Here is a 19,806-nt window from a genome sequence, read left to right as displayed (position 1 = left end):
TCCACAAGAGTTTGCTAGGGATTCCATGAATGATGGTAATTGAAAAAAATAAAAATTATTGCAGTGGTGGGAATTTTATGGGCCTCAAGTCAGCTGCCAGCCTGCTGCTTTGCTGTTGTTGTAAGCATTATAAAATGTGGATTGTGTAGGTTAGAAGTGAATTGTATTGTGAACTTTTCACATTTTTTGTGATTTTTGTGCAGGGGCTCTGAGACCTGAAAATTCTTTCAAGGATTCCTCCAGGATAAAGTGGTTGAGAAAGGCTGTTCTAGAGTATGGGACATGGAATAATGTTTATAAGTTATAGGAAGGTGGATTCCATAAAAATGTTAGGAAAAAATCCTAATGGAAAGAGTAGTTTACCTAGAGAGGTGATGAGCTCTCCTTCACTAGATATGTTCAAGCAGAGGCTAGGTAGACATTCGTTGGTGATGCTTTAATTTGAATTCCTGTAATGAATGGATGGAGGTAGATTTGATGGTCCAAATATCCCTTTCCAATTCTGTGACTCATAAGCGAAGAATGCTATATTTCACGTTTCGTTGTTTTTAAAGACCTGCTAATATTTCTGATCACCTCATGCTCACCCTGTGTCTCCAGATTGTTGATAGTAAGGAGAAAACATAAGCAAGTGGAGAAAAAGGTTGTGTGAACTCAGATATCCATATGCATGTTCTGCATGTGATGATGAACATAATTTCCATACTAATGAAGATAATTGCTTTAAATTAGCATTGGGAACATTCAGTCATTTAATTTAAGCATCTAAAGGGCATCATATAACACAATTATTGTAATAACTGATTCCTTGCATCGCATCTTATCCCAGAAATGCAGGATTGGGCTTGGGTGAATATAAGTTGTGAACAGACTCTCAGAACATCTTAATGTATAATTTTTTTCTTTGTAAAGGTGTTGAGAGTCATCAGTGATAGAAGAGTCTGTCCATCTAGAGTAATCTGTCTCCTTTTCAAGAGAAAAAAAAATATATTTTTCAACTATAACGGGTGTATATATATATTTTTTAATTTCAGAAACCAAATTTTAAATGGCAAAAGGCAAACAGTATTGGTCATTGAACTGTAGGTATTAGGCACCTTAGGGGAAAATAACCATATCACATTGGAATTCAAGATATCTGTGAGAAAAAAACTGAGACACGTCAGTCACATACCTTGATTTAAGAAAGGCTGTTTATCCTACTAGATAGACAAAACCAATAGAGATGGGAGTTCCAGAGTTATTAGAAAGTGAAAGCATAAGCACATCCAATTCCCATGAAAAAATACAATAGGAAGGTTTAGGAAACCTGTATAGATAAATAGTGAGCCAGTAGGGATGGAGTCAGATGAGAATGAGATTAGGATAGCAAGAAATGCAAAATTGAATAAGAAGGATTTGGGGGAAGCATGTCCCAAACAAACAAAAACAATAGCCACAAAGAATCAAGGAAACTCTTGGTCTCTTCTGCAGGAAGCCAGAGAAGTAAGATTGTTCAACACCTTATTTGCTTCTGTCTTCTCTGAGAACGTGATTCTTAACATGACTGAAGAAGTGGGGGAGGACACAGCTCAAAATTGATTAAAAACTCACCTTGCTGTTTTAAACAGATTTGTCTCCAGAGTGAGAGAAATTTCATCCTGAAATGTTGACAAAGTTGATAGTATATTTGAAAAGGTAGACCAAGGAAATGCTGTGGATATAGTATACTGCTCAGTACAGGTAGTCCTTGGTTAACAATGGTAATTGAGACTGGAATTTCCATTGCTAAGCAATGTGGTCTTAAAGTGTGATGTCACATGACTGCATCGCTTAGCTACGGCAATCCCGGCACTCCCCATTGCTGTCATTAAGCGAAGATCACAGGTTGTTAAGTGAGTCCTAGGTAGCTCCCAAGCAGGCCAACAGGCAGGTAAGTGGCTGCTGCTGGGCAGGGGAGGATGTGCAGGTGGCCAGTGAGGCACAGTGTGAGCGTGGTAGGGCTGGGGATGGCTCCTGCCAGGTGGGGGAAGATGCACAGGTGGCCTGTGAGGCATGGTGTGAGTACGACCAGCCAAGAGTGGCTGCTGCCGGGCGGGGGAGGGTGCACGGGTGGCCTGCAAGAAGCGAACGTGGCAAGGCCAGGGGTGGCTGTTGCCAGGAAGGGGAGAGTGCGAGCGTCTTACCAGAGCAATTTGCGACCTCCCTTCCCCACTCACTTTACTTCTGGGAAACTGGCAGGAAAGGTCGCGAATGGCGATCACGTGACTGCAGGACGCTGCAACTGTCCTAAGTGTGAGCCGGTTGTCAAGTGCCCAGATCGCAATCAGGTGACCGCGGGGGTGCTGGGACAACCAGAACTTTGAGGACCAGTCGTAAGTACCATTTGTTCAGAGCCATCATAATTCAAGAGGACTACCTGTAAAGTGTTTGACAAAGTATTTCATGATATCTTTGGGGATAGGATGGAAAAATGTAGGTTGAAGCGTACCCAAAAGGTGTTTTTAATGGTTCTTCATCAACCTGTGTTGTTCAGCAACTTTATAAATGACCAAGAAGATGAAATATTTATGAAATTTGCAGATTATGCCAAGCTCTAACAGTTTAGAGGACAAAATAATGATTCAAAATGACCCCTACAAACTTGAACATTGGGCCATATCCAACAGGATGATACTCAGTTATATCAGGTGTAAGCTCAGGCAGCAGGAAAAGTCAAATACATAAGTACAGGACTGGGGAAACCTGGCTTGGCAAGAGTCCTTGTGAAGAGGATCTAGGGTTTTAGCTGACCATCAGCTGAACATGAGCAAATAGTATAATGTAGCAATTGAAAATGGTAATACACTGCAGTGCAGTATATCAGAAGCACTGAGTCCAGATAATGGGAAGTAACTATTTATTGTTTGCTTGGTTGTTTTATTTGTATACTTTGTATACAAATACTGCTTTGTAAACCATCCAGAGTTGTTTTTAAAGAGATGGGTGGTGACAAATTTGACTGAGATAGATAGGTAGGTAGATAGGTAGGTAGGTAGGTAGGTAGATATACATACATACATACATACATACATACATACATACATACATACCCAAGACTCTAAGAGGTGGCTAACTATCTCATACAGCTTCATTATATTCTAAAGGGGTTAGATAGCACTTGGAGTATTATGTCCTCTTCTGGGCATTACACTGTAAAAGGGACATTGAAAATCTGAAGCTGGTTCAGAGGATACTGGGATGAAAATTGGACTAGGTCTAAGCCCTATGAAGAATCATTAAAGAGCTGTGTTTACCTTGCAAAAGAAAAGACTTGCAAAAGAGATATGTTTAGCTTGCAAAATAGAAAATGTCATATGCAAGAGGTTGTGGACCTGTTTTCTCTTGAAATTGAAGGCTAGACAAGACAAAAGGGATTGAAATTAAAGACTTCAGGCTGACTCAAGAATTCCCTGGAATGGAATCCTCTCTGTTGGAGATTTTCCACCTGTTGGGGATGGTTTAGTTAATTCTTGCACTGAGCGGGAGGGTAGATTGATCTGATACTCTCATTATCTGTGAGTCTTATTATGAGTAGCATTTAAAATAGGGATTTGTGTACCATACAGAACTACAGAACTGGCCACTGGCTGCATGCAATATTTCATCTTATAAAATCAGTTGTATTTTGTATCAGATAAAATAATATAAACAAGACTAAACATAATTTTATTATTCCTTGGTAATTTTGCTGAATTTTTCATATTGTTGAAATGGACATAAGATTTTATTAAAGTAGTATCCTCTAAATTCTTTTACCTTACCTGTCCATTACAGTTTAGTTTCTGTTTTTTAAGGTAAGTCCAGATTTTCATATTACATAACAAAGTGTAACAATTACCACACATTTGTACGTAGGAGTCTTCCTTTGCTTAGAGATATAGTTAATTGGTTGTTTGTTGCCAATTCTTAGACTCTGTGCCCACTTGTATTTAATCATGGCACAATCATGCCCTGAAAATGTTTCTTTTCTCCTTTCTTCCCACAGTTACCCTCATCTTATCCCCAGCCCATAAGTGAGATAGTCTTAAGTCATTCTTAGTAGTATTGCTATAGAAGTAGTATCTAACACACACACACTGCCCTTTTAACACTTACACCAACAGCCTTAAGGTGTTAATCAGCAATTTTGCTACCAGGACTGGGCAGTGACTGGCAACAAAGACAACAGAGGCTTGATAGGGATTGGCAAGGAAGACAGCAGTTTTATACCAGAACAGTTTTCTGCTGATTGAGAGGTGGGTGGATCCAGTAACTCACTAGTAGGGAAAGACCCTTAGTATACTTTAGTAAACTGGATAAACCTAAAAAAATTAACTATCAACCAACAGTTCATCTTAATAAAATATTAATACAGGTAGTCCTTGGCTTACATCCATTTGTTCAGCGACTGTTCAAAGTTACGGTGGTGCTGAAAAAAATGGATGTATGACCGGTCCCCAAAGTTCTGGCCATTGCAGCACCTCCGTGGTCATGTGATCATGATCTGGGTGCTCAGGTGCCTGGCTCATGATTACAACATCACAGAGAGCTGCAGTCACATGACTGCCATTTGCAACTTTCCCTATTGGCTTCCTACAAGTAAAGTCAATGGAGAAGTCGGCAGGGAAGGTCACAAGTCACTCCTGCCTGCAGCACCCCTCTGGCCTGTGAGCATCCTCCACCAGTCCTCCCAGGTTTCCCTCAACTCACATGTGCCCTGTGCCAGGCCTCCCTTGGCTCCCTTGATTCGCACACGGCCTGTACCAGGCCTCCTAAACTCTGCCCTGGCTTCCTCCATCCCCCTTTGGCACCCCCGCACTCTTTACCTGGGACTCCTGCCACTTCCCACTTAACGACCCACATGTCTTGGGGTTATGACAGCAACCGGGACTGCTGGGATTGCTGTTGCTAAGCGATGTGATCATGTAACATTGTACTTTAAGACTGCATTGCTTAGCGACAGCAGTCCCAGTCCCAATTGCCATTGTAACCCGAGGACTACCTGTAAACAATTCTGTATTAAAACACAAAATAAGTAATTTGATGGTTAAAATCTGTAGTGCTTTTTGTTAATACGGATTAATTTAAAAGGATTAAGATCACCTTATGCTAAGAGTTTTATTTTATACTAGAATCCATTTTATATTGAGAGTTTGAGGATAATGTTTTACATGCATTAAAATAATATATTTACTCTGGAGCTACAAATTTATTGGATGCATCTGGGATGCAAATCATGCTTTTGTATACAAATCACATGTGCATACACATGTATTCAGTTTAACTTTGCCAAAATAAGTAATAATAAAAATCATCAAAGAAATAATAAGCTTGCGATACCATACAAAATGAATATAGCTATGTTATTTGAAGATACTCCAGCGTTAAATTATGTTTGTAGGAGGCAGGATTTAGCTGCTCTTGGCGTTCTTGGAAAAGCTAAGCAGGGCTGAAACTGATTACTACTTGGATGGGAGACCCCAAGAAAATTTCAGGGCTATAGATTACACCGAGAAATAGAAAAAATATCCTGGAAAAATGGATTACATGTACTCATCTAGAGTTGAGGTTGATCAAGGGTGACTTTATCTGTTACTGTAATATATGGCTGTTATTATTTTCAAAAGTTTTGTATTACCATTTCAGTTTTCCTTTCTGCTTCACTTAATCCTTTACTTCCTGCAATAGTCTCTGCTGCTTGCTTTCCCCATATCCTGTTATTTATTTACTCTTCTTATACTTGTTTTTCTAAGTCAGATGTGGCTAAAGATGGCTCTTTTTAGTTTACTATTAATTTTGATGACCATTGACTGTAGTGGGTTGGATAATGATATGGGATCACAAATTAAAAGATATTTAAGGAAAGAGCCTCTTTTTTTTTTTTTTTTTGCAGTTTAAGGTTTGCACAAAGTCTGTCTGAAGGCTTCACAAAGAATGTTTGGTAGCCAATTATGGGAGCCTCACGAAGTCTTTGATCTGTGGGACCCATCTTGTTTTATCTTGGATACCTCTCTTTCTTCACATATGAGCCTTTTTGAAGGATAACCTGTTTTCTTCTGTCATCACTGGGTATTGATTTTTTATGAGGTATTTGTTCCATAACTCTGCTAGTTCTCAGCTAGAATGGGAAAATAGAGAGTTTCCCAAGTAAACTATCTAGAATTTCAAAGCACAACAGATTTTCTATGAACATTTCTACTTAAATATTTGTGCAGTAATGCGGTTAAATTTGATATTCTGACCTACTGTGCTGCATTAATGTGAGGTCTAAGATCAGCCCAAAATATCAGCTCACAACAATTTATAGATCTTAGTGTTGCTGTAGTGCATCATTTCTTGTGCTATTTACCAATGGAGTTCATAGAATTAAGTCACTAGTTACATGGTTTAGCCAAGCAACCAGATTTATATATGCCTGATCTAGTGAAAGTATAGTGAGGTATTTTTATACCAACGTACAGGTGTTCTCTAAAACATCCTTGTGTATTTCTTTGTCTTTTCAGGCCTGAACTGCGAGCTACTGAACGAGAACAACCCTAAAGGAGTGGCATGCCAGATAGCTGTATGTTTATGGCTTAAAGTTGCCATGACTTACCACAGCATGCCGTTCTGCAATTAGTAATGCTTTTTAAAGAAAAGTGATTGAAACCTTGCACTTCAGATAAATAACTATGCAGAAAAAAACAACATTGCCACATGGCAGTATGGCATCCTCGAGACTAGCAGGAAGAACATCTCGGGATATTGCTGGAGTCATGCAGAGACTCCAAGGTAAGTGATTAAATCAGAACATATAAGCTTTGCTTTATTTGAGTTTCCAATGAAACATAGGGATCTGTTTTGTGTAAAGTCCCTAAATACATAGTCTCTAAGCATCTAACCTGAATTTTTAAATTTTTAAAATTTGATTAGTCCTTCCTCCAATATGCTACATCCCCCTTCCTGAAATTATTTCAAAAGGGGCACCTGGTTCTCTTTCTCTGCTGTCCTCCCAGAACACTCTAGCATCCATAGCCATATACTCTGGTATGACAAAAAAGTGATATGAGACAGGGAGCAATAAGAGCAGACACAGAGAGAATTTAGTTTTGAAGGCGTTCCAAGAAGTTTGTCAGTCTGCCCATTTAGTTCTACCTATTTAGATTTCTAAATTCTTGTCATTGTCTATTAGAATATTGTTGGCCATAAGGATGAAGTGTAGGACAACAGTTCATAATCTGTTTACAAATTGGTTTCTTTAAATATTTGGAAGATTCTAATTTCTAATTCAAATTACTTGTATTGGACAGTATTGAAACAGTTAATAATTCAATATTGTTTAAGAGAAAAGACAGGGGAGAGACATACGGGCACTTATTAGTATTATTATTCTTAACCTTTTTGCTTATTTTCTTATTTCTCAAACAAAAAGGGTTCAGTTTGTAATAGCTGGCTTCTGCTGCAAGTCAAGCAGGTCATGCAGGAGTTTTAAAAGATTTCTCCTCTGATGTGCTTAAGTACAATCCTTTTTTTAGTCTATAGTCCTGAATTATGGATGAGCAGACACTCTGTAGTACAGACTGTTTCTGGCTTTGTGAATTAGGAATTTCATCTTCTGGAGATATCAGACATAAATGATGGGGAAATTGGAAAAGGAATTATAAATCTGAAAGGGCCATGTTAGGTGTGAACAATTTGTACTGTATTAGGCCAAATATAACTACTGATTGTATACTGTGGTTTGTAAAGCAATTGAATCCATTTTCCTGATTTTGCTATTCTAAGCAGGGCTCTAGAACAAAAATGAAAAAAAAAATTCTCCACTTACTGTTCATGCTTGTTTCTTAGGTTTTTTTGTTTATTTTTAAATATGTACTCTCTGAGAGCATTAGTAAGGTGCTGACACTAGATCTGATTGCTGTCTGCTTCCCAGGGCAGATTACTGATGAAGATAACCAAAGTTGTTTCATTCCCTTAAGCAGTAGATTTCCAATTGAAATGGAAAAGCCTCCATATTACTGGATGAACTTTCAGTCAGCGATAGGGCTACCAGGCGTGAGTGACATAAATTCAGACAACCAGTAGAGGGTAGCAAAGATTGAGCAGTTTCTGTATTGTTTTGCTGCCATATAATAATTGTCAGGAGTTTTGCAGCCCAGATCTGATAGCCTTAGTGGGAGAAAAGGAGAAATACTTTTCCACTTTTGCTTTCCATCATACTTTCAGAGTCAGAAAGAAACATCTGGAGGAGGACTTCCAGCGCTGACCTCAGTGTTTGGCCAGCATCATGTGGGAGAATATTTTATTTATTTATATCATTTATATAGCTGCCCATCTCATGCAAGTGACTCTGAGCAGCTTACAAGATTAAAACAAACAAACCACCCAAACATATCCCTCCAGTGCCCAAGGATAAACTGTTAACCTCACTCATCATCAGTAGTAGCAGAGCTCATTTATCCCCTGATCCAAATGCCTGGGAAACAGTCAGGTCTTCTATACATTCCAAAAGGCTAATGGGGTTGGGGCCATCTGAATCTCTGGAGGGATGCTGTTCCACAGGTCAAGTGCTGCCAGTGAGAAAGAAGGACTCAGGTCCAGCAAGATGACATTGTTTAACAGAGGGAAACCATAACATGCCCTCTCTACTAGAACTGGTGTGGTGGGTAGAAACAGTAGGAGAAAAGCAGTCCCGCAAATAGCTTGGCCCTGGAGGGCTTTACAGGGGATGACCAGCACCTTGAATTGCACCCAGAAGCCTACTGAGAGCCAGTGCATTCTTACATGAGTGTAACAAGAAACACTGAAAAACTGCCTATGCCACTGCTTTCTGGACCAGCTGCAGCTTCTGAGTGCTTCCAATGGCATCCCCACATAGAGCATATCACAGTAGTCCAAACAGGAGCTAACTAAAGCATAAGTCACAAGTTCTGCTCTCATGTCCAGAATCTGCCTAATAGTAACTTTATACCTCAAATACTTTTGATGCCTTACTGTTCCAAAGGCTTGCAATTTCTTTAAAGTTAAGTCACATCAGTTTCAGTACTCATCCTAGTTAGGATCCTAATTTTAAAGTCATTTGACTCTCTAGGGTAATTAGAATTTGTGACAACGGCAACGTGGTCTTTTCTTATTGATGGTGCATATGGTTTGGAAAAATAGCACCTCAAGCTTTAATGGATATATTATAGTGCTTTTATTACTTTATAGTAATAAAATACTTTATTGATTAGTCAATTAACCATATCAAAGCATAGGCATCAACCAGAGTAAGATATAATAAAATGAGATAAAGTGAGGTTTAGTAAAATAAGATAAAATAAGCTACAATGAGATAAAATAGATAGGTGTAGTAAAGTAAGATAAGGTAAGGATAAAAAGTAGGACAAAATAGTACAAGATAAAATAGAGTGCAGAGTTATTATTTTATAGCCTAATGCTGTATATTCACTTTCCAGGTGCATTGCCTTTCTGTAGTGTATAAAAGCCACAACTAATTTCAAATACTGAAATAAAAAAGTGAAAGATGTAATATGTAACAGTCCTGCTAATAACAAGTCACATTCAATGTATTTATGAGTTAGCATATTTAAAATTGATTACAAAATCTCAGTGGGTACATAGGTTTTAATTCCTGTAATTGTTTTATCTTTTTACTAAAGGTGACCAGTTGTGTAGCATTTATTTCTTACATTAATCATAGTTTTATTCACATTGATTTAACTGATTATACTGTCATTACTTATGTAAGATGTTTAATAACATTAAACATAAAGCCATGGAATTCTAGGATAAAATTTAGATTTCTGAATCCGATTTTTACACATGTTATATGTTCACTTACAGTATAATCCTATAGATGTCTATTCAAAAATAAGCTTTAATGTAAGAATGTATAGGACAGCAACTAAGAAAATATAACAAGTTAAAGTACTGCAAGCAACACACTGATAAGGGAAAACCGGGTTTTATATTTTCTCTATACGGAAGAAGATAAACATAGTTATCAATTGTAAATTTATCTTGTTATGAGTGAATATGGGTCTGTCAGAAAGAAAAAGGGCAAAAATTAGATTGGCTCAGTTTACATAAGAATATGATATGCTAGATAGAAGAATTGTGGAGAACTGCCAGTGCTAAGTATCAAATTGATGAAGTACAAATGCAATGTTCAGATTCAGATAATGTTCTAGTAAGTTATCGGGGGTAGAGGGGGTTGGCTTAGCATGATGCATGAACCATTATATTTGTAAATCATGGTTTATGTTTAAACCAAATCACTATGTGCTCTTTAAAAACTATGGTTTTTGCATGATGTACAAACCTAGCATGGAAATCTATATTGCAGAACAATGTGTGTAATTAAAGTTGTTTAAATATGCTAATTCCTTCTTCATATAAATCAACTTTGGGGAATCTAGACCTAGAATGTAGTGACGAGAAATGAGAGTAATTAGTAGCAGGAGATCTTCTTAACATTTTAGCTATGAAGTAGTGAGATAGATACTCTCCTAAGAAGATCTGTTAACATCCTTTTTAATCAGCAGACCTTTATGTTCTTGATTCCTACACTTGTTTATGTTAAATATCACTGCTTATGAGAAACCATAAAGCTATCTAGATGTGCAGTTGATTGTAAATAAAAGTCAAAATTAAAGGAGCGTGGCAAACAAATGACTAAAGCAGCTGTTACAATATTATTAAATAGTTTGAGTGTGAAATTAGCAAGACACTTTAGTCAGCTGCTTTGCATAGTTTAAAATTGGGTATAAGTGTCCTGGTTTTTAAATACCTTATTAGCTTGAAATGTTTTATAACTAAGCAGATTCAAAATTAAGCTAGGTACAATCTTCCACATTCTGAACTATTTCTATTAACTATATATAATCTTCAATGTATACTATACTTCATCTTTGTTGCTAGAGCATAAAGTTGGTGCAATACAGTGGCTAAGAGGATTACATGTCATCTGAGAGACACAGGTTCATTATAGTTTGACAGTCCCTTTTTTAAAAAAAATGTCTCTTTAATTATGCCACAATGGACCGTACAGTTTAATATTAAATGTAGGAAGTTTAAAAACCATAAATAAATAGCCAGTTATATGTTAATGTTTATAAATTAATGGTTAGTCAGAAAATCCACACAGAATTCAGCATATATTTAAGAATACAAAGTTGTATCCAATTGAGGAACTGCCAATTGAATTTTTGATGCAAAAGAAAAGGATTAATTTCATCAACAAAATGAGGAAAGAAGCAGTTTTCTATAGTTTGTCCTAAATCAGATCCAGAGTTGAGGGACCCTTTGGAATGGAAAAAGAAGAACTCTCCAAAACCAGTTCCCTCTACTTTTCTTAAATGAAAGACTACATTGGATTAAAGGCAGGAAATCACCAATTGAATACAAACAACAATTACTTAAAGATCTGGAATCAAAGATAATTCTTAAAAGCATATTTCACATTGACTCACAGTATTGGACAACAGTTGAAGGGTTTTACCATGGAATAAAACTGATACTTTTTATCAATTTATGTCCAAAGGGCTGATTTTCTACCCTCATTTTTTGATCAGCATTGCTATTTTTATTTGTATTGCTCTTAATATGTTTCTTAATTTGTCTGGATAAAAATGGGGAAAGCATAGAAGGAAATTATAATATCTCATGTAATAGCATAAAATCCTGCAGAATTAATACATGTGTGAGTATCTATTAATTCTAGAGTTAAACACTATAATTCTTGTTCATATCTGTACAAATTCTAGCATTGGTCTAGCAGTGATCCTGAAGCTCTGCAGGGAAGTTGTATTTTTCAAATAATGTAGAGCATATATAAAGTAAACAGAAGTATAGAAAGATATGCATTTAGTATACATTTAAATAAAATCCAATTGTCAGTAACCAGATCAAATGATGCATTTAATACATTAGCAATGCAGTCTTATCTATATGTAGTAGATAAGTCCCTGGTAAATGAGTATAATACTAGAGCCTATTTCATGGTGTTTTTATTGAGCTGGCTGATTCAAAAACAAAGGGAAGAGAGAGTTTGGGTTCTTGCAACATGGAATGCCATAGCCAAACAAATGATGCCTTAATACAAAGAGCGAACCAGATAATTATTTGAAAGAGTCATGTTATTTATGCCTTGTCTAGCATTCAATAGTATTTGGTTTCTAAATATTTCTTCCCACTAAGCTTGTTTTTATTATACTGTATTTCCAGGAAGATATTAAAATGTTCATTTTTCTCTATGAACATTATACATTAGAATTGTGTTTTCTGTTTTGAATTATTACAGGTTCATAATTACAGGTTTTGAATTACAAATTCATAACCACTTAGCATGATTCAGTTATGATTCTGATAGCTAGAAAATGCTAGGGAGCTGATAGTTGATTTCTGGACATAGTCAAGAACACTTCAAGGTGCAACAATCTGTTATTGCTGATATATGTATAGATATAGATTAGATTTAGATATAGATATATAGATGTTTGTGTGTGTGTGTGTGTGAGAGAGAGAGGAGAGAGAGAGAACAAATCTTGGCACAGCCTATTCAACATGAAGACTGATCAGCCATTTGTATTAATGTATCATTGGTATTCTTACATCATTTTCAAATGTACTCCAAAATTTTACAGTTCTGATATTATATGTAAATAGATCGAAGCCCTTTTTTTAAAGTGCTGATGAGGTTTCTGGAAAAATCTGTCAGTATTTAGAAAGCTTTGTGCATTATTGGTGATCCTTCCTCACAATAGAGCTCAGCATTTTGTCCCAGATAATAGGAAAAAATACATTATTAGATATCAAATGTAATAGCTCTCTTCATCTTGTTACAGTACTGCTAAAATTTATGAATTATGAAAAATTTGGTACCATTTATCAGACGGTGTTATCTGATACACTTATTGCTATGAAATGGCCAATTTTATTGCAGTATGGTGATAATAAATTTTCTGGAATTATGGTATTCTATATGTGAAATACAAGCTACATAAAATACTATTAATAAAACTTTTGGAAGAGTACGTACGTAGTAAAATATTTTGAGAATACAATAATGTAAAGTTGAAAGAAAAGAGTTGCCCGAGGCCAAATTGGCTTGTATCTTTTATAAATATCTGGAAGAGATAAATTAAGATTTTTTAAAGAACAAATTTGTTGGTAGAGAAGAATGATTTGTTAATTATTGTATTCTTTATTTGTATGTTTCAAAATCCGAAGCATCATATATATTGCACCTATCTTGCTAAGAGTCTATTGTTTTGTAATTTCAGTTTGATAAAATTGGTTGTTTTATGGCCAGTCCATTTATATTTAAGATATTGGATCCTCCTAAGAATGTATTATCTGCAAAAATGAGTCATCAGTGGTGTTTCATTATTTTAAACTAAGTATGCTATTCACTAAAATGGAAACTGAATGACAGTTAGTTTACACTTCATAAAAGCATCATTTTCCTTATAAAAATGGTTATTTTGTTCAACACCTTAGCAAAAATTTCTGTACAGATAAGCCTATATGAATATAGAACTCTTAAATGATATATCAAAGCATGTTATTAAATCTTATAAAAAGAATAAATATTCTCTGTGCCTGCTGGTTGGGATTGCAGACAAGCAGAACAAGGCAAATAAATTTTCAGTAAAATTAAGATTAATTATAAATAGTATCTTTCCTCAGAGAATCTTGCAAGTATGCAAACATCTTCAGCATTTTAGAAAGCAAAACCTTGGGTTTTTTTTCTTTGTAACCAAAAAAAGAATGGGTGTCACAACTATTAAAATAGTGAACATGGAAAGCTAAGTGTAATGTTTGCAGCTGGCATCTTACAGCCAACACCCTTTCCTGCCTTTTGCATCCCCCCGCTTTTTTTTTTATCAAGGTCTTCTTCATTTTGTTTTGTTTGCTTACAATATTCATAAGTATTTGAATTATTTGTATACTTTGGCTTGGTTTATATCAGCAGGCATGGGAAACCTTGAATCGAGTTTCAAGGGAAATTGGCAGATTACTACACGTAGTAGCTTCATTCATACACACACAGAGATAGCCAATGTTTTTTTCCTGAATCTTTTAAAATACAATTATTAATATCAGTTTAAAAAAACATGCAACTTGGAGGAAAATATGTTTACGATGAACTATTTTGATGTCACATTATGCAAGGCTAATTACATAATCTGGTGTCTTCTACATATTTTGGACTAGAATTCCATCGTTAGATGCCATGACATACAGTGTAAATCATGAATGTCAAAGTGAGTAAACTTGTTTTCATTCATCATGAGAATGAACTTTAAAACAAGGTTTTATCTATAACAGAGGACTATGCAGAGTGGGTGCCATAAAAATCCCTCTTACTAGTTAACACAGAGAGTGTGGCATGACCAGGATTATTAACATAATTAATCACACTGATTATGATGGTGAGCTTGAAAGAAGCTTGTTTCAGCAAAGCATACTTCAGATTAAACACAGTTGGTAAAGTTTGAACAAAGTACGAAGTATGATGAAACTAATCCTGAAGGAAACATTTACGTTCATCTCCTCACAGCTGGGTTCCAGAGCAAATGTAGGAGCTGAACGTTTGCTGCAGTTTAGTCTGTAAAAATCAGTACTCATCTTATTCCAAATTATGACAAGAACACTAGAAAGACAAGAAATGCTTAGTATGAACTTTTAGGTGCTGGTAGACATCGTCACGATGTCTCATATATAAATAGAAATTGGCAATTCACAACATCTCAGCCTAAAGAGTGATGCAGTTGAAAGTAATTTGCAGATGTGGTCTTTTTAAAGTTATGTTATAGTCCAGTTTGGCTCCAAAATTCTGCTTTTTCCAGTAATTAGATAGAATTTAAGTGGCTGACTTTTACTACTGCCAGCTCTAGGCAGCTTTGATGGATTTACTTTTCATCACATGATAGAAAATCATATATAATAAAATATTTTGAAAATAAATTGGCAGTTATATCTTCATACTAGCACCAACAGGGCTATTTTTTAAAAACGTTTTCAAACACAAAGGCTTAGTGATTTGGAAAATATTATAAAATACCTGAAATAGGCTTCCTTTCTTAAAAATTTAAAAGTACATAAATAAAATTAGAAACAAGCAATATTAAATTCATGCTGGAATACCATCAGGTTTACATAGGCTAAAAACTCACTATATTTACTAGAGTTGAGAAAGGCTTTCTGCAATATTTTCTGCAATTTTCAAGAGATAATGAAAGTTTAAATATTCTCCATAAAACTTTACGGTAATGGAAAAATCAAAGTGGTTTTGTTATAAGAACATATTCTATAAATATATGCTAAGCATCTGAGGGATAAAGTTGGTCAGATTCGCTCTGTGTTGGACTCTGACCTTGAAGCAGGGCCAGTGAAGGTTCAAAATAGTGAAATAGACCCTGCAGGGATTGCAGAAATGCTACTTTATTGTTGCAGAGTATATTAAGGAAATCTTGAAAGCCTGTCTAAGTTTATTTCTATGCCATCTTATCCTAAACAAAGCCAGGGTAGGGCTATTTTGAGTTTCTTCCTCATGCTTCCTTCAGTCTCTGAACAGTGTAATCTCTTGTCCTTAATGGCTCTCTCACACCTTCCCCAAGGTCAACTCTTAATTCCTTTATAAGATGCCAACTCCTATCCCTCCTAATTAGCTTGCTAAGGAGGTAAGAAATGAACTCCTCCCACACCTGGAAGCAAACCAATTGGGAAGAAAAACTGGTGTCAAAGCTTTACTCCTGTGGAAGCCAACCAGCTTCTGATGGGATGACATATGGCAAGGCTGTTCTGAGAAGCATATGCTTCACCTCTTCAGGTCTTGCTTAGTACAGATGGCCCCCAAGGGCAGGAGACCAGGTTTTCCATCCTTCTGAGCAGGCCTAGGAGCTGCCTGCTTTGTCCTGAGCGATAACAGCTGTCAGGCAATGGTCATGGAAGTGGCTGAATGAGAGTATCATTTTTACTAGTGGCTAGCCAGAGTTGAGAGCTTGATGCTGTACTGTCTTCCTGGCTCACAGGAAGTGCCTGTCTGGGTCTGGTCTTGGTCCCAGCCTCTCCTGCCAACTGCACATGTTATGCAGTATGGACTTCTTCCCTCTTGCCTTCTCCAGGAGTTAATGCTCTTAAGTGCTGCATTCCCTCTCTATCCACCTTTCAACCCTTCTGGTCATCCAAAATTGGAGAGGTTGATTCCATGCCTTGCCTGTACTTAAATAAGATACCTAAGCCCTCATGTTGGAGGTATGCTTAATTTGTCAAGCGATCCCACCCCAGTATTTATTTCCTATCCTGAATAAAATCTTCAGGTTGTTACCTCCTTCTCTTGGCTTCATGCCTCCCCTAGGAACTGGAGTTCTACATAAGCTGCCCTCCCTCCTTGCTCGTGTTTTAATCCTTCTGGTTAACCTGCACATTCATAATTGTCAATACATCATAGTATATCATTAGCAAACAGTGATACTTTCTGTTCCCCTCTAGCCCTTTTTGTGCTCCGATTGTCCTTCAGTTGCCTGATGATAAAAGTGAGTGGTTCCAGTAATAAATTAAATGTAAGAGGAAGTAGAGGACATCCTTTATGAGATCCAAGGAACATCCTCATAGGTATACCTAATTCCATTTGTAATAAATTTAGCCAAAGGATTAGAGTATCACATTTTAATCCAAATACTAAAAAAAGGAAGATATCCATATTTGGCAGGACTTGCTCCAAAAATGCTTCATTGTACCACTGTTTTCCATGCCTATTGACACTGTGACTATCAGCTTCACTTCTGCTGAATATAAATCTCAAATATAAATTAATAATCTAATGTTATCCAAGGTTTATTGACGTTGTATGAAAACAGATTGTGCAGCATGGATAAGGAAAGGTAATATTATCTATGGGTTACATGCTAGGGTTGCTGTCAAAATTTGACATTAACATTTAATAAGGAAATCGGACAATAACTTACCAGCTTTCAAAATCTCAGTTATACAATCCTCATTAATGGAAGTTGGTAAAAATCTATTTAAAAAAGTATCAGTATAAATCTCCAACAATATTCAGGAAAAAATATACCAATATATGTCTTGCACAAGTAAATAGGATAGCCAATGGAATTGGGAGCTTTTTCTGTTTTCATAGATTTAATAGTATCTATTATTTCCCTAAGAGATGAAGATATAACTAAATAAACAGCTTGATCATATGCAAACTTTGGAAAAACTGTACTTAAAAATGATTAATTTCTTCCTCAAAAATTATAATATTTTGACTTATTAAAAAATCAAGTATAAAAATAAAAAATAATGATTTATTATTACATACTTTAACCTGAACATTTTTGATAGTAGAAATGATACTATTTTGTTGTTGCTTTTTCAGTTGAGAGGCCAATAATTTGCTAGATCTTTCTCCTCATTCTCAGTATCTTCAGTATATAATTCAGTAAATATTCTGTATCAAATGCATAGAGGGTATTACCCTTCTGTTCAGTAAATGTAATTCCACAATAGGTTGTCTTGCATAGATATTTAAAAGTTCCTTCACTTTATTTTTACTGTATTCTTGCTTAGGTTTTTTATTCTTCTTTTTCTGTGAAGCATTATGCAATAATCCAAGCATAAATATATGCCTTTCATCCTATTGGGAATGGGTGGCGTACAAACAAATAAATAAAAGTTGACTTAATTTCAGAATGTCTATTTACTGAAAAAACAAAACAACCCCCCCTAAATTAAAGTCTTGTTTCTTCTGTTTTACTCAAAGTGAGTTTTTAAATAATTATTTAAATTCCATTTTGAAAAATAGGATATTTTCTTCTAACAATTGATAATATAAATGGAACACAATCAGATATTGTAATAGGACCTACGTTAGGTGTACCTATCTGTTCAACTAAGGACTGAGATACTAAAAATATGTCTGATGTAGAATTGAAAAAAAAAATTATAGTTTGAAAACTATCTGGAACCTACATTTGGTTCAGAACGTAGTGGCATGGATAGTCATGGGCTTACTTTATACCCACGTAACACCAATACATGAGCTGCGCTGGCTTTTGATAGAATTGTAGATGTAATTCAAGATGCAGGTTGTCATCTCTACAAGGCTTAGGACTGTGCTATTTGTGGGAGTGCCTGTCCCCAATGCTATTTGCCCTTTCCACATGTTCTTGGATGGACATACTCCAGGTCTCTTCTTTGAAGAAATTGCATCTGATGGGGCCCAGGAAGCATGACTTTACTGTTGCAGTACCTGTTTTCTAGAGCTGTCTCCCCCGATACACAGTTGGCTCTGACTCTTTTGGTCTTTAGAATGGTGCTAAAAAGTTGGCTGTTTCGTCAGGCACTGGGGCCAGGTGATTGGAGTTCCCACCTGGAGGACTGATTGATTGATTATGTGCTATCAAGTTGTTGTTGACTTCTAATGACCATACAAATAGATCTTCTCCAAGATAATCTGTCTCTGACCTGGTCTTTCAGAGTCATGGTTGTTCAGGTTTTTATTAAAATATTAAGAGTTTTTGGATGCTTATCATTTGTGTGTGTGTATGCACACATGAACATTGTTTAAAATTTACTACTAGTACTTCTGTACTGACCAGCTCAACATGACTCTGGTATCTTACACAGAAGAAAAAGTCAGTAAAGACAACACGTTTAATACAGATGGTCACCCAACCACTCAGCCAGAAGTCACCTAACCTTAAAATACTCACTCAAGCGCCCCAATCTATCAGAAGGTTAATAAGGAGGGTACCAGGTGCAGCTTTAGGACAAGGTGTTCCAGAGTAAGGGAGCCCATAAAGGATGGCCTCCTTGCATATATTCACAGATGGTGCACATCCATCTTGTGGGGACAGTCCCTAAAGTTGCCTAGGGCAAAGTTATATAGGATTATTATTAGCACTTAGTATGAGGTCAAAATTAGCACTTAGTATGAGGCTTGAAATCCCTCTGGCACCCAATGCAGTGATCAGAAAATAGATGTAATACATATAGTAGTAGTTCTTAGCTTGCTGTCAGTTTGGAGGCTACTTTGCCAACTGTAGCTTCCAAATCATTTTGAAAAGCAGTTCCATGTACATGTGTTACAGTAATGTAGCTGGGTGGTGATTAGGGCATGAACTTGTCACCAAGGCATCCTAATCAAGGTAGGATCTCAACTTAGGCAGCAGTTTCACATAAAGCCTCCCCCCTCCCCCAGTTTCTGCCAGTTATTTCAGCAGGAATCACAAGCCCACAGACCCCTAAGTTGCAGACCTGCTCCTTCAGATAGAGAACAGCTCCATCTAGGGCCAATGTTGAAATCATCTCAGATTTTTTAAAATATATTTATTTTTATCTTATTAAATTTTTTCACCACCCAATTCCCAGCAACTCTGGGCAGTTAGGGTTATTGTTCTGGTGAAACGATAACTATCTACTTAATGGGTTTCCATAAACTGAACTAAATTCCAGATAGCATCATAAGAGATCATAGTCATCACAGTCCAAGAGCTTCTAACTCCAAATGAATATGAATAATCTTTTCCTCAAAGAATCTAGCAAACATGTCCCAACAGCCAGTTGGAAGATTAACTCCACTGCTTTCCCCCAATGTGGATCAAGTTATATTAAACTAAGTTCCTGGATGAGAATTTACGGATGCAATAAGGGTGGAGAAATAAGTATACTTATGGGTTCATACCTGCAGTTGGACAGATTCACTCTTTGTTTTTCACTGCCATTTCTCTGAGCTTCTTGGTAAACCAACATACACAAAAATCCTCATAGCGATGTTGTAAAATGGTCAGATTGGGTGAGAAAAAGTACATTCTG

The 19,806-nt window shown here is 36.3% G+C and overlaps 1 protein-coding gene across 1 annotated transcript in view; it reads left to right on the top strand.

Moving 5' to 3' along the window:
* Window positions 1–6,704: 6,704 nt before the first annotated feature.
* The window catches only part of LOC148217103 (calmin-like), a 50,137-nt gene continuing 37,035 nt past the window's right edge, over window positions 6,705–19,806 (top strand). The window contains exon 1 of the mRNA XM_088130750.1: window positions 6,705–6,771. Coding sequence (XP_087986876.1) covers window positions 6,705–6,771 — 67 coding nt within the window. The remainder of the gene's footprint in view (window positions 6,772–19,806) is intronic.

This window comes from Python bivittatus, unplaced genomic scaffold (assembly GCF_059951505.1).
Source record: "Python bivittatus isolate LINGU-HERP-01145 unplaced genomic scaffold, Pbiv_v1 ctg000020_np1212, whole genome shotgun sequence".
Classification (NCBI taxonomy): Eukaryota; Metazoa; Chordata; class Lepidosauria; order Squamata; family Pythonidae; genus Python; species Python bivittatus.
Note: the sequence above shows the minus strand (reverse complement) of the source record. Positions and strands in the feature narration are given on the sequence as shown.